General features: G+C 33.5%; 1 protein-coding gene across 1 annotated transcript in view; it reads right to left on the bottom strand.

Annotated features, from left to right (window-relative positions):
- The window catches only part of LOC135125452 (probable ATP-dependent RNA helicase CG8611), a 39,252-nt gene extending 28,366 nt beyond the window's left edge, over positions 1–10,886 (bottom strand). The window contains exons 1-4 of the mRNA XM_064051089.1: positions 10,148–10,886; positions 9,896–10,066; positions 8,995–9,843; positions 1,407–1,597 (exon numbers count right to left, since the gene is read on the bottom strand). Coding sequence (XP_063907159.1) covers positions 1,407–1,597; positions 8,995–9,843; positions 9,896–10,066; positions 10,148–10,687 — 1,751 coding nt within the window. The 5' untranslated portion in view covers positions 10,688–10,886. The remainder of the gene's footprint in view (positions 1–1,406; positions 1,598–8,994; positions 9,844–9,895; positions 10,067–10,147) is intronic.
- Between the last annotated feature and the right edge of the window lie 10,337 nt (positions 10,887–21,223).

The following is a 21,223-nucleotide window of genomic DNA, read 5'->3' as shown; positions in this document are numbered from 1 at the left end:
ACGAAAAACTCAAAAATCGAAAAATTGGAAAATCTCGAAATGGAAAAGTCAAAATCGTCAAGTAAAAAAATCAAAGAACCGAAAATTTAGAAACTTGAAAAATCAAAAACCTGAAAATTCTAAAAATTGCAAAAACTGAAAAAAAGAGGAAGTTCAAAAATTGAGAAACCGAAAACTCGACAATTTAGAAATGCCAAAAATCGAAAAACCGAAAAATCGAAGAAGTGAAAAATCGAGAAACTGAAAAACTGAAAAATCGAGAAGTCAAAATTCCAGATATGAGAAAAATAAAAAAATCGGACAATCTAAAAAATCAAGAAAAAACGCCAAAACTTGAAATGAAAAATCGAGAAATCTAAAGATCTAAAATTTAATTAAAAACGGAAAAATAAAATACAAAAAAGAAATCGAAACACCAAAAAATCGAAAAATCTAAAATTTAAAAATTCGAAAAATCAAAAAGAAAAATCGAAAAAGCTAAAATTTAAGACCGGAAAAATTTTAAATTAAAAAAATCGAAACCAAACGGGAAAATCAAAAATCGCAAAATCCATTAAATGAGAAATCGAAAACCTCTGAATTTAAAAATGCCAAAAATTAGAAACTTGAAAAATAAAAAATCTAAAATTCGAAAACGCCAAAAATTGAATTGAAAAATCGACCAATCGAAAGATCTAGAATTTAAAAAAAACGAAAAATAAAATACCAACAATTTAAAAAAATCGAAAAATTGAAGAATCGAAAAACTGGACAATCGAGAAGTCGAAAAGTCGAAAAATCGTCAACTTGAAAAATCGAAAATTAAAGATTAAAAACCTGAAAAATTGAAGAACTGACAAACGGAAAAATCGGTAAGTGGAAAATGGAAAAGTCGGAAAATCAAAAATTCAAAAAATCTAAAAGACGAAAAATCGAGAATTTTGAAATGCCAAAAATTGTAAAAGCGTAAAACTGAAATATCGAAAAACTGAGAAGCTGAAAAAATGTTAAATCAAAAATCTGAAAAATCGCATAAACGGGCAAATTTTAATTAACGATTTACCATGCTTTCAACAACCTTAAAAATTTTGCAAGATTTCTTTTCAAACTTAAACTGCAAAATGTTGCAATACAATTTTGAATTTTTTTTCAAAAATCTGAATGGTAAAAGTTCAACGCGAATTCATTATTTTATAAAATTTAATTTATTAATGTATATTTTGGGGAAGACGTCATCCTATTTTTGGTAGGGATGATTAGCCAAATTTGACAACAATTGGTCCAGAGATTATCTTTTTAATAAAAATCTGGACAGACGGAAATGATAGACCAATTTTTTCGTACTCTAGGGGTCATGAAACGTCAAGAAAATCCTAAATCGATTACAATACTTCCGTCGCTTAAACTCACGAAGTAAAAATACTTACAACACTTTGTGATTTTGCAACTTTTCGATGTATTCTTGCTCTTCGTGAGTGAGGAAGATCAAAGCCGACCCCGATTTGCCCGCTCTTCCAGTCCTGCCGACTCTGTGAAGGTAATCTTCGTCTGTTTGGGGTCCAGTGTACTGGATTATGCAGTCGGCTTCTGGAACGTCGACTCCGCGGGCAGCAACGTCCTGTAAAAGTGTGTGTGTGTGTTTTTTAATTTTCGTGGTTTGAACGAACAGAGGTAGATCAGAGTAGTATGTATAGGTTACATTTTTTAATGATAACAATAATAATAATTATAATAATAATAATATAATTTTATTTTTATAGGTACACTTCTCGTGTCCGAGTCGAGGCATGACTGTTGTTTCCTCATCGAATTAGATTCTTTTATTGCCGCTACCGGCCGTCGACAACAATGCTTCACTCGAGCCCGTCGCCCGCAGAGCCAAGAATGTGTACGTTTTGTGGGCATCTGAAAAAATGTTAAGTGCGTTCTTTTACTCCCGAATGATATACATTTCGTTGAACAATTTGTGTCTGGAATTAAATTCGGCCGTTGAATGGATAAACGAGTGTGATTGTAAACCGGCAGGAGATCTAGCCGTCTTTTAACAGCACGCCACTTAAGAAATCCAATAACATTAATCGGCACAGATAATTAACTATCCGATACGAATAATGGCGAGTGATTTGGTTCGGCCACAAAAGATATTAGTTCATTTTGGACGAAAATGTCGTCTCATCGGCCGCCTCGAGGAGCATTCCGGGTTAAAAATGCAGCTATTTAGTGTCTGAGCAAAAATTAAAAGATGCCACTTTGTGCATCCGACAGTAGCGGACAATGGTATTCATAATAAATTACCTAACGCCTCGATAGTATTGGGTGTCAGCCCAGCGGGAGCCAACGTTCGATGGGTGCTATTACATTTTTCTACACCAATAAATTACATCAATTCCGGGCATTGTAGCTGGTGGTTATCAAATCTACCATATTCGACTTGATGTAGGTTTTTTTCAAGACGAAAGTATGGTAATCACAATACTTTATATAAATAACTCTATCAAAAGTTATCAAGGTGTCATTCAAATTCGATCATGGGAATTGATGGAAAATGTTCATGCGTTTTATTCTTTTGTGTGGATGGATGGGTTTACCAACTGTTGGGAGCGATTGTACAGTTCTTGTGCTCTGGGTGAAACGTTAGATGACCTCAGCGAGTTCTGAACGAATTGTTGTAGGCAATACATATATTAAATTTGTCGTTAAACTTAGCTTTTACGTCATCAGATCAGGTCAAGTCAGCTCTATCATTGCTTAATTGATTGCTGGAAAACCAGGTTGTAATGCAAGCAAGAATTTCTGGATTTTCTGCTTAAACGGACCACAAAAAGCAACAGTTATCAGCGACATAATTAGAGTTATTTCAGCATATACAGGCTGATGAAAAAATTACGTATAAGTTCGATGGTACGTTGTTAAGAAGTCTGCGAAGAACACGAAAAAAATGGTTAAAAAAATTCCTGCATCGAACTTTTGAAAATATTAAACTTAAAAGTTGAAGAATTAATTTCGTAATTTCTGTCTTTTTTATTGTTAAAAAATGCTATTTTTGTCAATTTTTATCGAAATTTTAGACTATCAATTAAATTCACATTAAAACATATCAAAATTCAAAGTTAATTCTTCAAATTTGAAGTTTAATATTTTCAGGATTTTTTTTACCATTTTTACTTCCCGAGCGTAAGCTAAGGAAGTATAGTCGTCTGTCCGTCCGTCCGTCTGTCTGTCTGTCTGTCTGTCCGTCTGTATGTCTGTTTGTCGTCCCCGGATTTTTTTTTAATTTTATAAAAACGAAATGCAAATGCTCTGAAATTTTGCAAACGTAATTTTTTCGAAAAGTATGGATTTATTTACCTTAAGACGAATTCTTTTGATATCACAATTTTTTATTCTTTCACTTTTTCAACTTTAATTTTTTCAGTTTGTCAATTTCTCGACTTCCAAATTTTTCAGTCTTTCGTTTCTTCAATTTTCTGAAATTACGATTTTTTACAATTTTTCATTTTGCGATTTTTCAGTTTCTCAATTTTTATTTTTCATTTTCCCGATTTTTTTTCACTTCCATTTTCTCGGATTTATATCACAGTTTTCATTTTTAAATGTTTCTTTCGATTTTATGATTTTTCGATTTTTCACATTTTTAATCTGACTCTTCAGTTTATCGATTTTCCAATTTTAAAATTTTTCAATACTGCAATTTTGGGATTTTCAATTATCCAAAGAAAGTTAAAATTGAAAAATCGAGAAATCTAAAATGGAAAAGACGAAAAATTAAAAATCAAAAATTTGAAAATACGAAAAATTGAAATCCGAACAATTCAAAATCAAAAAATTCAAAAATTTCGCATTGAAAGAAAGAAAAATTATAAAATCAGAACATTGAAATGCCGAAAAGTTGAAAAAAAAAAAACGAAAAACGGAAGACATGAAAAATTGATAAATCGAAAAATTGCAAAATCTAAGAAGTGAAACGTCCAGAATTTGGAAAATCGGAAAATTGAAAAATGTTTAAATGAAAACTCGAAGAGCTGCATATCGTAAAATTGAAGAAACTAAAAAAATAAAAATTGCAAATCGAAAAACTGAAGAAACAAAAAGTTGAAAAACTTGAAATTCAACAAAGAAAAAATTATAAAATCGGAATATCGAAATATTGAAAAAAAATTAAAATGAAATAAAATTCTAAAATTCTCAATTAACAAAACTGAATGTTTAAAAAATTCTTACATATTTAAAATGTTTCGGTTTTTCATTTTCCTTATTTTTTCAATTTTTCGCTTTTTTTCAACCTAAAATTTTTCAATTTTTAGTTTCTTCAATTTTTGATTTGCAATTTTACTAGTTTTAATTTTAAATATGTAACAATAATTGTAATTTTTAAAATTATTCACTTTTTCAATTTCACGGTTTCAGAATTTTTCCATTTTTCAAACATTGGATTTTAAAACTTCGATTTTTAATTTTTGAGACGAAGGACCCAGTATCAAAGATGAATAATCAAGGATGAAAGATCAAGGATGAAGGATCAAAGATTAAGGATGAAGGATCAAGAAGGAAGCGTCAAGGATAAAGGATCAAGGATAAAGGATCAAAGATAAAGGATCAAGGATAAAGGATCAAGGATAAAGGATCAAGGATAAAGGATCAAGGATAAAGGATCAAGGATAAAGGATCAAGGATAAAGGATCAAAGATAAAGGATCAAGGATAAAGGATCAAGGATAAAGGATCAAGGATAAAGGATCAAGGATAAAGGATCAAGGATAAAGGATCAAGGATAAAGGATCGAGGATAAAGGATCGAGGATAAAGGATCGAGGATAAAGGATCGAGGATAAAGGATCGAGGATAAAGGATCGAGGATAAAGGATCGAGGATAAAGGATCGAGGATAAAGGATCGAGGATAAAGGATCGAGGATAAAGGATCGAGGATAAAGGATCGAGGATAAAGGATCGAGGATAAAGGATCGAGGATAAAGGATCGAGGATAAAGGATCGAGGATAAAGGATCGAGGATCGAGGATAAAGGATCGAGGATAAAGGATCGAGGATAAAGGATCGAGGATAAAGGATGAAGGATAAAGGATGAAGGATAAAGGATCAAGGATAAAGGATCAAGGATAAAGGATCAAGGATAAAGGATCAAGGATAAAGGATCAAGGATAAAGGATCAAGGATAAAGGATAAAAAATTTGCGATTTTTATTTTTAATTTTAGTTTTAGAATTTTTCCATTTTTCAAATATGTATTGGGTTTTAAAACTTTTTCATTTTTTCAATTTTTAATCAATCATGAAGGATCAAGGATGAAGGATCAAGGAGGAAGGCTAAAGGATGAAAGATCAAGGAGGAAGGCTAAAGGATCAAGGGACATAGATCAAGAATCAAGGAGTCCAGAACTCGGGATTCGAGTCTTGGGCCCCAAATTAAGTTTTAGGAACTCGGTATTAGGAGTCAAAATTCAGAGTTTATGATTTCGAACTCGATTTTCAAATTTGGAATTGGGAATTTAGAATCTGGGGTTCGGGATTTCGAGACTCGTGTTCAAGATTCAGATCCAAAAGTCAGGCATTAAGAAGTGGGCATTAACGATTAAGGATCAAGGATGAAGGATTAAGAATCAAGGATAACGAATCAAGGCTAAAGGATCAAGGATGAAGGATCAAGGATGAAGGATCAAGGATGAAGGATCAAGGATGAAGGATCAAGGATGAAGGATCAAGGATGAAGGATCAAGGATGAAGGATCAAGGATGAAGGATCAAGGATGAAGGATCAAGGATGAAGGATCAAGGATGAAGGATGAAGGATCAAGGATGAAGGATCAAGGATGAAGGATCAAGGATGAAGGATCAAGGATGAAGGATCAAGGATGAAGGATCAAGGATGAAGGATCAAGGATTAAGGATGAAGGATCAAGGAAGAAGGATCAAGAATCATGTATGAGATATCAGCCAAAAATCAAATCAGAGTTTATGATTTCGAACTGGATTTTCAAATCCAGGATTGGTAATTTAGAATTTTGGGGTTCGGAATTTCGAATTAGTGTTTTGGAATTCGAGACTCGCATTCAAGATTCGGATCCAAGAGTCAGGACTTGGCATTAAGAAGTGGGCATTAACAATTAAGGATCAAGGATGAAAGAACAAGGATGAAGCATGAAAGATCAAGGATGAAGGATCAATAATGAAGCGTCAAGGATAAAAGATCAAGGATCAAGGATAAAGGATCAAGGATCAAGGATCAAGGATAAAGGATCAAGGATCAAGGATAAAGGATCAAGGATAAAGGATCAAGGATAAAGGATCAAGGATAAGGATCAAGGATAAAGGATCAAGGATAAAGGATCAAGGATAAACGATCAAGGATAAACAATCAAGGATAAAGGATCAAGGATAAAGGATCAAGGATAAAGAATAAAAAATTTTCGATTTTTAAGCTTCTCGATTTTTATTTTTAATTTTACAGTTTTAGAATTTTTCCATTTTTCAAATATGTATTGGATTTTAAAACTTTTTCATTTTTTCAATTTTTAATCAATGATCAAGGGTCAAGGATGAAGGATCAAGGAGGAAGCCTAAAGGATCAAGGATGAAGGGTCAGGATTAAGGATCAAGTATGAAGGATCAAAGGTGAACGATCAAGGAAGAAGGTTCAAAGATGAAGGTTCAAGGATGAAGGTTCAAGGATCAAGGATCGAGGATCAAGGCTGAAGGATGAAGGATCATATATGACATATAAGTCAAAAATCAGATCAGAGTTTGATTTCGAACTGGATTTTCGAATTTGGGATTGGGAATTTAGAATTTGGAATTCGAGACTCGCATTCAAAATTCGGATCCAAGAGTCAGGCATTAAAAAGTGGGCATTAACGATCAAGGATCAAGTATCAAAGATGAAGGATGAAAGATTAAAGATATGAAAGATGAAGGATCAAGGATGAAGGATGAAAGATGAAGGATCAAGGTTCAAGGATCAAGGATCAAGGCTAAAGGATCAAGGTTGAAGGATCCAGGATCAAGGATTTTAATTTTACCATTTTAGAATTTTAAACTTTCGCATTTTTTCGATTTTTAATCAAAGATAAAGGATCAAGGATGAAGGATCAAGAATGAAGGTTCAAGGATTTTAATTTTACCGTTTTAGAATTTTTCCATTTTTCAAATATTGGATTTAAAAATTTTTTCATTTTTTCGATTTTTAATCAAGGATCAAGGATGAAGGATGAAGGTTAAAGCATGAAAGATTGAGGATCAAGAATGAAGGATCAAGGATGAAGGATCAAGTATCAAAGATGAAGGATGAAATATTAAAGATGAAAGATGAAGGATCAATGATGAAGGATGAAAGTTGAAGGATCAAGGAGTTTAATTTTACCATTTTAGAATTTTAAAACTTTCTCATTTTTTCGTTTTTTAATCAAAGATAAAGGATCAAGGATGAAGGATCAAAAATGAAGCTTCAAGGATTTTAATTTTACCGCTTTAGAATTTTTCCATTTTTCAAATATTGGATTTAAAAAATTTTTCTTTTTTTCGATTTTTAATCAAGGATCAAAGATGAAGTATCGAGGATGAAGGGTTAAGGATAAAGGATCAAGGATCAAGGATGAAAGACTGAGGATCAAGAATGAAGGATCAAGGATGAAGTATGAAGGATCAAGGATGAAGAATCAAGGATCAAAGATGAAGGATCAAGGATGCAGGATCAAGGATGAAAGATAAAGGATGAAAGATCGAGGATCAAGAATGAAGGATCAAGGATGAAGGATCAAGGATGAAGGACCAAGTATGAAGGATCAAGGATGAAGGTTCAAGGATCAAAGATGAAGGATCATGTATGAGATATCAGTCAAAATTCTGAGTTCATGATTTTGAACAGGATTTTTTGGAATTTCGAATCTATGTTTCGGAATTCGAGACTTGCATTCAAGATTTGGATCCAAGAGCGAGGACTTGGCATTAAGAAGTGGGCAATAACCATAAGGATCAAGGATGAAAGATGAAAGATCAAGGATGAAGGATGAAAGTTCAAGGATGAAGCATAAAGGATGAAGGATCAAGGATGGAAGATAAAAGATGAAGGTTCAAGGATGAAGGATCAAGAATCAAGGATGAAGAAGCAAGGATGAAGAAGCAAGGATGAAGAAGGAAGGATGAAGAAGCAATGAAAGATCAAAGATGAAAGATGAAGTATCATATATGAGATATCAAAATGAATCAGATACCAGAAAACAATTATCAAGGACCAATTACTGAGGACCAACAATTAAGTGCCAGGACCAAGGACCACAGATCGATCAAGAAGGAAAGATTAAGGATCCTGATGCAACCTCCAGGACTAGGGACTCGAGCATGTTTGATGTTCTAACACTCAGGACTTGCGATTTTGAATTGGATATTCGAAAATTTGTAAAAAAAAGTTAGAAAACCGAAAAACTGAAAAACAAAAAAATGAGAAATTGAAAAAAATGGAAATCGAAAACTGAAAATAAAAAAACAAAAAATTATAAAATCGAAAGGAAAAGTTGCAAAATTGAAAAATGCAAAAGCTGGGAAATTGAAAAACTGAAAAATTTAAAATCGAACTCCCAAAAAAATGCAAATCGAAAAAATGAAAAAACAAAAAATGAAACATTGAACAACTGAGTTCAACTCAAAAAAGCTGCCGAAATAACTTTGGATCAATTTTTCTCAAGTCCTTTAGAGCATTCTTGACAACGTACCAACGAGCTCATACGTCATTTTTTCATTATCTTGTATTTTTATTTTTTATAACTATGTATTTATTATACAGGGTGTCTCGGAAATTTATTGAACAACTTTTATTTTACGACAGATGTTCAAAAATATTTACTCCACGCTACTGCTTTATCGAAATGGAGAAAAATTTATTCTATATTCCACACACGCAAACATTCGTGCGCGAGGCGTAGCCGAGCGTTAGCCATATAATTTTTAACAAACTATGTAGTTATAAAAAAAAAACAAAATTAAATAAATAAACAAAAAACAAACCACTTACCGTACACAGAAGCACCCCCCTCTTCGCCCCCCTGAACCGCATAAACACCTCCTTCCGCATACTCTGCTCCATCGACCCGTGCAACTTAAAAAACTCCGTCTCCAACACCACTTCTTCTTCATCATCACTATCCTCAAACTCCACATCTTCCAAAATCGCCACATCCCCGATCTTCAACTTCCCCCTATTCTTCGGCATACGTGCCAAACACCTCGTGAACAACTCGTAATGGTAATCGACCATTTGACTCGTCGCCATGAACACAAACACCTTATGTTTAGCTTTAGCCAATAAAACCGCCGACAACGTAAACAGTCTGTGCTTGGCGTAAGTCACTATGAACTCTTGCGTGACGGTGTTGGGAATCACCAAGTGTTCTGGATTAACGTTAGGGGAGTCGTCCAAACTGTCAACATACACGTGCTCCTTCATGGTGAAGTCGGCCAATTCGGCGATCCCTTTGTTCAAAGTAGCCGACAATAAAACCGTCTGGCGATTTCTGCTAGAAACGTCTCGCAAAGGAGCCCCAGAAGCTTCCTGACGCTCTGGAAGTTTCCTGTCGCCTCTTAGCATCGCCAGAGGGTTGTACTCCGAGTTCGTTTTCGCGCTGTCTAACTCCTCCACGATTTTGACTATATCTTTTTTGAAACCCATGTCTAGGAGACGGTCGGCTTCGTCTAGAACTAGACATCTGACTTGGTCGGTTTTGAGGGCTGATGTGTGTAGGATGTGGTCTAGTAATCTACCGGGTGTTCCGATAAGAACGTGGACGCCTTTTCGTAGCCTGTCTTTCTCGGTTTTGCGATTTTCACCCCCACACAGGTGTCCCACAACTAGCCACTGGAAAGTCTGGAAGTGGTTGGGTTAGGGTTGTGGATGGTCTGTGTAAGGCGTTACTTACGTTGATTTTTCCGAAAAGCTCGTGCGTCTGGAGGGCCAGTTCTCGCGTTGGTACAACCACGATGGCTTGCACGCCGTCTTGGCGCTGAAGGCGGGGGATGATACTTTGGAGGGCGTCGATTATGGGGACGGCGTAGGCGAGGGTTTTGCCGGAACCGGTCTGAGAACGTATCTAATAAAAGAATCGGGAATAAAAATTCAGACAGACGGCAGACAGACAGACAGACGGAAACCAATTTACGATTTTACTTACGAGCACATTTTTCCCCGCCACCACCTCCGGAATCGACTTTTCCTGCACTTTCGTTAAACTAGTAAAACCATTTTTTACCAAATTGGCCACCACGTGTCTATGAATCTCCAAATCACTGAACTTCTTTTCGGCACTGAACACTTTCTCCACCACAGACTTCCCCGAAATTTTCGTATTCACATACACATCCTTCTTTCTCACAGAAAATAGCGAATGTGTAGTCTCCGAAGCCTTATTATCCACAGCTTTAGGTAAGCTCACACTCTCCCCAGACTCACTCTCTTTCAAAGCCTTCGCTGCCAATTTATCCTTCTTGTGCTTGCGTTTCACCAACTGGCCTGAACTGTCCGAAATTGAAGACTGTGGCTTTTGGGTAGTTTGACGTGTACGTGTGACACCTTTTGGGGCTGCATTTGGCTTCGGAGATGTGGTTTCCTGTTGTTTTGGTTTCGGTGACTTCTTGGTGGATGTTTTTTTACGAGCGAAAGCCGTCCCTGTGGGCTTGGAAGCTTTGTTCCACGAAAAGTCGAACGAGGTCATGGTTAAAATTTATAAACAATCCAGTGAATTATTTGTTGTATGGTTGCAACAAAAAGTGTGGTTATATTAAATAACACGTGTTAAATGTCTCATTTGGGGCACGGGTGAAGGTTATATTGCACTTTCACTACAATTTATTTAACTTTTATTAACGTTTGTTTGGCCACGAAGAAACTTAGGTTAGAAAATCTCACGTGTTGTAAATGTCAAACTCCAGTTTGTGTTCCCATTAGTTCGAAAGCTCATTACCCATTATGACAAACAACACGAAAATAATAATAATTAATATGTATTGTTATTATTATTAGTATTAGTAGTAGTGATTATGTGGTTTCAAACACGAAAACGACTTCAACTCTTCTTTAAGCTTTTTACCATTATCACCATTAAAGGGCGACTTAACTATATCAATCACCCCGAGTGCCAACTTGACAAGGAACCGTTCCAATTCAACCCAGCAAAATCTACCACGATTGCCCCTAATGGACCGCTAATGCTCCGCTAATTCCCGCAATCCTATTCACCCGAAACACACAAACGTGGCCGATGAATTTTCCCTTAGAGTAGATGAAAATGACCATCGATTTGAAGATATTTAACAGGGCACGTGCGGCCACTCTTGCGGATTATCGAGACATTTAATGGAAAAGAACATCCAGAAGCGTGGATAATTTTACTTGATATGGGGCGATTCTATAATGCTGATAGATTGCCGGGATAAATGGACTGGAAATTGTGGAGTATTTAATTTATGATTTAACTTAGTTTGACCATGAAGTCATGTATAATGCAAAGAATAAAGTTTCAATGGTAGTGGGTTATTTTCGGTAAATCCTGTAACTGATCATAGGGTGGTGGTATTGTAATTTCATGTTTTTTCGACGTTCCGTAAGTCTTGGAATATGAATTGATCTTTTTATTGCTCTAAAAGTACTGATTTAACACTTCTGAAATTTTAGATACGTTTTAATGGTAGGTATTATGCACATGTAAAATCCCAACCATAATTTGTCTGATCGTTACCACCAAAAAATTCATGACGTCATTTTATTTTTCAACTACCTTTGAAAATTAGCCAAAGACATTTTTTTGTAGAATTCAAATTCTAGAAGTTATTTTAAGCTGCATTTATTCGAAAATTCCTACCATTTTTCCAGAATCGCCAATTGAAATATGTCAATTTTTAGGATTATTAATTTTTTTTTCAAGCTGCATATTTCAAAAAGTTTGCTCTGGAACAACAAAATCTTTATATTTTTCGAATTACGTTGAAAATTACATCTCAGGATTTTTTCTTTATTTTTTAGCAACTTTTCCAACAACTCAATTTTTCAATGCAAATTTTTGAGTTTTTTCAAGCACCCTCCGAAATTGGCTAAAAATAACAATCACAGATTGTAATATTTGTACATTTCAAACACCAGAAGTTATTTTCCACTAAATGTCTTTGAAAATTATTGCCATTTTTCCAGAATCGCCCATTGAAATGTTGGAAATTGCTAAGATAAAACTGATCTTGCCAAGTGGCATACCCTCGAAGAATAGAGGATCGGTGGGCGGGGCCAATATTTGCCAAGATAAGATTTTTATAAAAAAGTTCTACCCTTCATTTTCTTATAAGATAAGGTATGTCATTTGCCAAAACCAGTTTTATCCTGGTAGGTACTAGCCCCGCCCACCCACCCCCTCTTTTCTTAGAGGGTATATCATTTGCCAAAATCAGCCTTACCTTAGCAAGTACTAACCCCGCCCACCCACCCTCTCTTTTCTTAGAAGGTATCGTATTAGGCAAAATCAGTCTTATCTTAGAAGTAAGCAATTGAAATGTTGGAAATTTTGGAACTTTTTAAAAAATTGGACGTTCCAGCCGGATATTTTAAACATTGTGGTCCAGGACCCTAAAAACGCTAATATTTTTTAAATCAAGACGTTGGGATCTACATCCCAGAAACTTTTGTGGATTTTTCCACCATTTTTCCAAAAGCTCAATTTTTCAATACCAATTTTTGACCATTTTTGTAGAATTCAAATGCTAAAAGTTATCTTAAGCTGCATTTCTTCCAAAATTTTGGTTCATCAATTTTTCAATTTGATGAATTTTCAATTTTTAATTTTTCAATTTTTCTTTCATTTCTTCAGTTTTCGATTTGGAATTTTTCGTTTCGATTTTTATTTCCTTTATTTTTTAATTTTTCATTTTTCCGATCCTCTAATTTTATAATTTTTGTTTTTTCATTTTCACTATTTTCAATTTTTCGATTTCCGATTTTGTAAATTTTCATTTTTTATGTTTCTCCAATTTTTAAATTTGCACTTTTTCCATTTAAAATTTCTCAAATTTTTTATTTTCAATTTTTCAAATTTGTCAGTTTTTCATTCCTTCAAATTTTCGATTTGCAATTTTCGCTTCGATTTTTTATTTTCTTTAATTTTTTTCATTTGCAATATTCTTCGTTTTTTTGTTTCTTCAAATTTACCTACGATAACCAACTCCTCAAGTTTTTGTTTTTTAAATCTTCAGTTTTTCAATTTTTCAATGTTTCATTTATTCATTTTCGGATTTGCAAGTTTTTGTTTAATTTTTTTACTGTTTCTTTATTTTAGAAACTTTTCAATTTTCCAATGTTCTGATTTTGTTCTTGTTTCCAATGTGAAATTTTTCAATCTTTAGACTTTATAATTTTTCGTTTTTTCAATTTTAGATTTTTCAGTTTCTGGATTTTTGAATTTTTCGTTTCTTTAAATTTTAATTTGCAATTAATCTAGTTTTCATTCTAAATATGTATGTAATAAGAATACGAATTTTTAAGATTTTTCACTTTTTCAATTTTACGGTTTTAGAATTTTTCATTTTTTCGTTTCTTCAATTTTTCGATTTACAATTTTTCAATTTTTCATTTTTTTGTTTATTCAAATTTACGATAATCAACTCCTCGAGTTTCCATTTTTTAATTTTTCAGCTTTTCAATTTTCCAATTTTTGGATTTACATTTTCACGAGTTTAAAATGTTTCTTTCATTTCTTCAGTTTTCAATTTGGAATTTTTCGTTTCGATTTTTATTTCTTTATTTTTTTAATTTTTCATTTTTCAGATTCTCTAATTTTATAATTTTTGTTTTTTCATGTTCACTATTTTCAATTTTTCGATTTCCGATTTTTAAAATTTTCAATTTTATGTTTCTCCAATTTTTAAATTTGCACTTTTTCTATTTAAAATTTCTCAAGTTTTCATTCCTTCAAATTTTCGATTTGCAATTATCGTTTCGATTTTTTATTTTCATTATTTTTACAATGTTTCGATTTTTCAATATTCTGATTTTATAATTTTTAATTTTTTTCATTTTTAATATTCTTCGTTTTTTTTTGTTTCTTCAAATTTATCTACGATAATCAATTCAAGTTTTTATTTTTTAATTTTTCAGTTTTTCGATGTTCCAATTTTTTTTAATTGCATTTTCACGAGTTTTCAGTTTTCCGATTTTTCAATTATTCATTTGTTCATTTTTGGATTTGCAAGTTTTTGTTTGAGTTTTTTATTTTTTCTTTATTTTAGAAATTTTTCAATTTTCCAATGTTCTGATTCTTTATTTTTTCCTGTTTCCAATGTGAAATTTTTCAATCTTTAGATTTTTTGATTTTTCGTTTTTTCAATTTTGGATTTTCAGTTTCTGGATTTTTGAATTTTTCGTTTCTTTAAATTTTGATTTACAATTTCATTAGTTTTCATTGTAAATATGTATGTAATAAGAACACGAATTTTAAAAATTTTTCACTTTTTCGATTTTACGGTTTTAGAATTTTTCATTTTTTTGTTTCTTAAAATTTACGATAATCAACTCCCCGAGTTTCCATTTTTTAAAATCTAAAAATCTAAAAGTTAAAAAATCAAGAAATCGGAAAGTTGAAATATCGAAAAATCGAGAAATCGAAGAATTGAATAATCGAGAATCGAAAAATCTAAAGTTAAAAAGACTGACAAAATACCAAAAAATTGAATAAGTAAAAAACCAAAAACTCGCAACGAAATAACAAAAAATTAGAGAATGAAATATTAGATAATTTCAAACCTGAAATATCGAAAAATCGAAAAGTCAAGAAACGGAGAATTCGGAAAATCAAAACATCGATAATCTAAAAGTCGAAAACCCACAAATCGAAAATTGATAATTTAGAGACCCCAAAAATTGAAAAATCGTAAAACTGAAATATCGGAAAATTGAGAAATCGGAAAATAAAAATCGACAAATCGAAAATTTCTAAACTGAAATATCGAAAACTTGATGAACCAAAAAAATTTACAAATAAAAGAAAAACTGAAAAATGGAAAAATTGGAAAATCCTAAAACTGAAACATTTAAGAACGCCAAAAATTGAAAAATAGGAAAATCAAAGAACTAAAAAATCGAGAATCGAAAAATTTAAAGTACCAAAAAATTGGAAAATCGAAAAGTCTAAAATTTTAAAAATCTAAGAATTGAAGAATGAAATATTAAACAATCCCAAGATAATCTGTAAGTCGAAAAATTGATATATCGAAAAGTTGAAAATTTAGAGACCCCTAAAATTGAAAAATTAAAAAATCCTAAAACAGAAATATCGGAAATTAGTGAAATCGAGAAATAAAAATAATCAACACGTCGAAAATTTGAAAAGTGCAGAAATTGAAGAAGCGAAAAATAGAAACAGCGAAGAAATGGAATCGGAAAATTGAAAAATTCGACAAATCAAAAAATTAAAAAATCACATGAATGGGCAAATTTTGATTAACGATTTACTTTGCTTACGATAACCTTAACTTTTGCAGTTTCAAGTTAAATTGAAAAATGTTATACAATCTTGATTTTTTTGCCAAAAAAGGGTAAAAACTCAAAACGGATTAATAAACCACAAGTGCAAGAGCATTTTATTTTATAAAATTTAAATAATATTTAGTAGTGTAGATTTTGGGGACGACATTGCTGATAGCCAAATTTTACTTGGCGTTTTACCATCTACACATATGTATAAGATTTGATAACAATCGGTCTAGTAGTTTCAGAGATTATTTCTCCAACAGACAGACATACGTACCAATTTTTGTGTACTCTAAAGTTCACGAAACGTCGGAAAAACATTAAAGCAACCAGTCACCTTAAACTCAGGAAGTAAAAACGCCACTAAGACATTTATTTCAATATTATATGTACGAATGAAGCAGTTCCCTGCAGCAAATTCTCCTTTTCTGATTTTTTTCTCCAACTGGCTATCCTAATTTGTGAAATCGTCAATAAACCCGCGACTCGCTAAATTATGTTGGCAAAGTAATTTCCCTTCAAAAAAGAATCGCAAAAGCTAATACACTTTATCGAATTAGGTTTTAAAAAGCTTTAAACTTTCCCGAGTGCGGTGTAGAAGGCCTTTAATGTATCTACTTGAACGCGCTTTTAAAAAGAAATGAAAAGAAACGAAAGCGTAATTTGTTAAAACGTCGGCCGCTAACTTTTAAAACACTAGTTAGAGAGTTTTTAAATTTGTCGTCGGCCAACCCCAAGCCAAAACGTAATCTAATTACGTGACATTTGTAGAAAAAAGTTTGCGCCACTCGATACATACAATTTTTGTGCTAGACCCTTCCCAGCGAACCCTATAAAATTCTGTTATTTTAGACGCAACAAAAGCGCGATGACGCTGGAACTTTTCAATGCAAAACATTTACAATATAAAAGTGGGTTTTTGAAGCACAATTAATTATTTTTCATGGTGCTTGAGTATCATAAATGCAGTGATGGGACATTTCCTTTTGGATGAGTACAGCAGCCGGTTACGCTGCCCTGATGGGGGTATTATGAACTTCCCGAACGCCGAATAATGAACTTTGACGCGACGTGGTGATGGGACGGTGAGTTGCACTTTTTGGCTACTGTTACGTAAGCGTGAAGTCGGTTGGGGTGAAAATAAACACAAAACAACGTCCTAGAATTTAGTAAGCCACTTTCGCACATCTCACCTCAATCGGACAATAAATTATTGTTGTTATTGCTTATAATCGCTGCGACTAAACCCAAATTTTATATAGATGTCATAAAAAACGGCCCAATATAAAAGCCTGACAAAGCTAAAACTTGTATCCTTTATTGTGGCTCATGTTCGTTCGACGCATAAGTTGCCTTTTAAACATGGCAGGACGGCAGCTATCGGGCCATTGTTTGAGAATGATAAGCACAAATCTAAAAACGGTTCTCTTTAAACTTTAAATAGACGTGTAAACACGTATAAATCAATCTTCTATTCAAACTTTCCGTCGTCGGGACGAAAATATAAGGGGAACAAGCCGAATACACTTCAATTAATTTATGAATTTAAATTTCACGAAATGATAAATTACTCGCGGCCATTTGAAATTCAAATAAATGTTTAAGCTCAAAGGAATAACAATGGATTTAATGGAGTTCTAAAGCTCGCTTCGAGGGGTTGGGGGACGCAAAACGGGCGTTTATTTGCAATAAAATGGAGATCGGATTGTCTGAAACACAACAAAAAATCGAAGGGTTTGCCAGAATTTGGTACGCGACTCTCACAAAGAGCGGCAGGTGTTTTTTGTGCAGTTTTCAAATTCGTGCTTGTAAAGAAGTACCATTAGGTACAGGCGCCCCCTGGGCTGTGTTTATAGCAACCAGCGCGTTGCACGGTCCGTTGGCATTCTATTGTGGTTTATAACGTATTTGTCATGATTTCCATTTAATATTTAATAATGTGTACTAATAATGACATGTTTACTCTGCAGTAATCACCGGAAGTACCGATCACGGAGTATGATTAAATTACCTAAATATCTACACCGCAGAACGGTACTCGCTTTTAAAGTCTTTTGTGGTGGTGCCATAGCGACTGTTATTGCGTGCATGTAAATGAGCACCTGTCGTACTTTTCCGAAAGCATATGTAAGGGTTTCGATGGGTACGATAAGTACGAGTGAGTACTGGACTTAAATAAAGCGAGGATAACGACAGAATGTTGTTTTTTATATCAGCTATAGTATCTACATAATTGACAAGTAGGTAATACGTTTAAAATGTTCCGGTCAATTGAACCAAACACAATTTGTCCCTATCTTTTATCTTGTCTTACAGGTGGGGGCGAATTTTCCAGAGGGGCCAAATTTTATAGTTTTCAATTAAGTAAAATTTAGGCCTTTCAAAATTTTTCCCACGCTGGTTGAGCAAGTCTCATCTACCCCTTATCACAGGATTCCCAGATTCTTTCAACTTATTTCAAAAACCAAAGGGGTTGTTTAAAACTGTTTCAAAAACCAAGCGCAAAAGGTCTCCGAGATCATTTCAAACTATTAAAAACAAAATTAATCAATCTTCGAATTTCACCGGATATTTCTGGAATCGGCACGTCAAGATTTACAACCCTGACCCTAAGCACCCTATATTTTTGGCATCAACACGTCAAGATTTTTTGAAAATTTTTAGACAACTTATTTAAAAGTGAAATTTTTTCAATATTGCTTGCTTATTAAAAACTCTGTAAGAAAAAGCTAAACTTAGCCCCGCCCAGCCACCCGTTTTCTAATTTCTAATAACTAAAATTTGCTAAGATAGAACTGAACAATATTAAGAGCAGGAAGTGGAATGAAGAAGGGGTGGGTGGGCGGGGCTAAAACATGCTATGATAGAACTGAACAATATTAAGAGTTGTAACTGGAATGAAGAAGGGGTGGGTGGACTTTTTACTTCTCATTTTCTTGTAGATTTCGGGCCTTAGAAGTCACATTCGGCCTCATTTCTTTGATAATTTCAACCGTTTTTCCAGAATCGCCCATTGAAATATAGTAATTTTTGAAAATTTAAAGAAATTCTCATTTCATTCCGAATATTCCGGGTATATTGCTCCTTGACCCTAAACACCCTATATTTTTGGAATCAGCACGTCAAGATCTATCACCCTGAATTTTTTGAGAATTTTTAGACAACTTTTTTAAAAGTGAAATGTTTCCAAAATTCTTCAAATTTCAACCCATTTTTGACCATTTTCGAAACTACTAAATAGATTTTCTTGTAGATTTCGGTCCGTAGAAGTCAGTTCCGGCCTCATCTCTTCGATAACTCCAACCGTTTTTCCAGAATCGCCCATTGAAATTTCGTGATTTTTAAAAATTTCAAAAAATCCTCATTTCATTCCGAATATTTCGAAAACATTGCTTCGTGACCCTCAACATGCTATATTTTTGCAATCAGCACGTCAAGATGTATAACCCTGAATTTTTGAGACTTTTTAGACAACTTTTTTAAAAGTGATATTTTTCCATTACTTTTAAAACTTTCTTCAAATTTCGACCCATTTTTGACCATTTTCGAAACTTAACTAAATACATTTTCTTGTAGATTTCGGGCAGCAGAAGTTACTTCCGGCCACATTTCTTTGATAACTCCAACCGTTTTTCCAGAATCGCCCATTGAAATATCGTGATTTTTAAAAATTTCAAAAAATCCTCATTTCACTCCGAATATTTCGAAAATATTACTCCGTGACCCTAAATATGCTATATATATTTTTTGGGAATCAGCACATCAATAACTATAACCCTGAATTTTTTGAGAATTTTTAGACAACTTATTTAAAAGTGAATTTTTTTCAATATTGCTTGCTTATGAAAGACTCTGTAGGAAAAAGTTAAACTTAGCCCCGCCCACCCACCCGTTTTCTCTTCTTTTTCTTCTGAAATAAAAAATAAAGTTTATTGAAAATACTATAACAAAAAATAATACGATTAGAGCTTTTTTAACAGTCTGCGTTCTATTAGTTCCCATTCGCACTATACCAACGAAAATACAGTTAACCCCGCCCACCCACCCCACCTCCATTTCAGTGATTCATTCTATCTAGTCCGAATGAAAGGTGGATCTCAACTGAACACAGATAAAATCGTAAGAATTGGAGCAGAGTGTGTGGGCGGGGCTAGTACCTGTTAAGATCAAACTGATTTTGGTAAATGACATCCTCTAAGAAAATAAAGGGTGGGTGGGCGGGGTAAATCTTGCTAAGATACTATAGAATAATATCAAGAATAATAGCTGAAATGAAGAAAGGGTGGGTGGGCGGGGCTAAAACTTGTTAAGATAGAACTGAACAATATTATGAGGATTAATTGAAATGAAGAAGGGGCGGGTGGGCGGGGCTAAAACATGCTATGATAGAACTGAACAATATTAAGAGTTGTAACTGGAATGAAGAAGGGGTGGGTGGACTTTTTACTTCTCTTCGATTTCGACACATTTTCGGCGATTTTCGAAATTTAGCTAAATCCATTTTCTTGTGTATTTCGGGCCTCAGAAGTCACTTTCGGCCTCATTTCTTCGATAATTCCAACCATTTTTTCAGAATCGCCCATTGAAATATCGTAATTTTTGAAAATTAAAAAAAAATCTCATTTCATTCTGAATATACCGGGTATATTGCTCCTTGACCCTAAACACCCTATATTTTTGGAATCAGCAAGTCAAGATCTATAACCCTGAATTTTTCGAGAATTTTTAGACAACTTTTTTAAAAGTGAAATGTTTCCAAAACTCTTCAAATTTCGACCCATTTTTGACGATTTTCGTAATTTAATTAAATACATTTTCTTTAGATTTCAATGGCAAAAGTCACTTTCGGCCTCATCTCTTCGATAATCCAACCGTTTTCCCAAAATTGTCCATAATTTTTAAAAATTTCAAAAACTTAATAATATTAAGAGTAATCACTGGAATGAATAGGGGGTGGATGGGCGGGGATGCCTTACTTATAAAAGACTCTGTAAGAGGGAGTTAAACTTAGTTCCCATTTCCACTCTACAAAAGAACATATAATTAATCCCGCCCACCCACCCTGCCTTTATTTCAGTGATTCATTTTATCTAGCCAGAATCATATATGGACTTGATATGAACAAAAATAAATTGTTAGAATGAGAACAGCGCGAGTGAGGGGAGCTAGTACCTGCTAAGATGAGACTGATTTTCGTACATTACTTACCCTGTAAGAAAATAAAGGGTGGGTGGGCGGTAGTAGTACTTGTTAAGATGGAACTGATTAAAACTTGCTAAGATAAGACTGAACAATATTAAGAATAGTCACTGGAATCAAGACAGGATGGGAAACATAACTAAATACATTTTCTTGTGGATTTCGGGTCACATTTCTTTTATGACTCCAACGGTTTTTTCATAATCTCCTATTGAAAAATCGTAATTTTTAAAAATTTCAAAAAATTTACATTTCATTCCTAATATTTCGAAAAAATTGCTCCCTGACCCTAAACACCTAAACACCCTATATTTTTGAAATCAACACGTCAAGATCTATAGCCCTGAATTTTTTGACAACTTTTTTAAAAGTGATTTTTTTTCCAAAATTGCTTGCTTATGAAAAACTCCGTGCTCTGACTTTTTTGTTCTGAAATAAGAAATCTTATAGCAAATAGTGTAACAAAAAATTACGATTAGCGCTTTTTTTAATAGTTTAATAGCCTACATTTTATTTAGTTCCCGTTCCCACTTTACAAAACAAC

Source organism: Zophobas morio, unplaced genomic scaffold (assembly GCF_036711695.1).
Source record: "Zophobas morio isolate AGI-343-1 ecotype UQ-CSIRO unplaced genomic scaffold, CSIRO_AGI_Zmor_V1 ptg000008l, whole genome shotgun sequence".
Taxonomy (NCBI): domain Eukaryota; kingdom Metazoa; phylum Arthropoda; class Insecta; order Coleoptera; family Tenebrionidae; genus Zophobas; species Zophobas morio.
The sequence above is the reverse complement of the archived record's forward strand: the minus strand, read 5'-3'. Positions and strand labels throughout refer to the sequence as shown.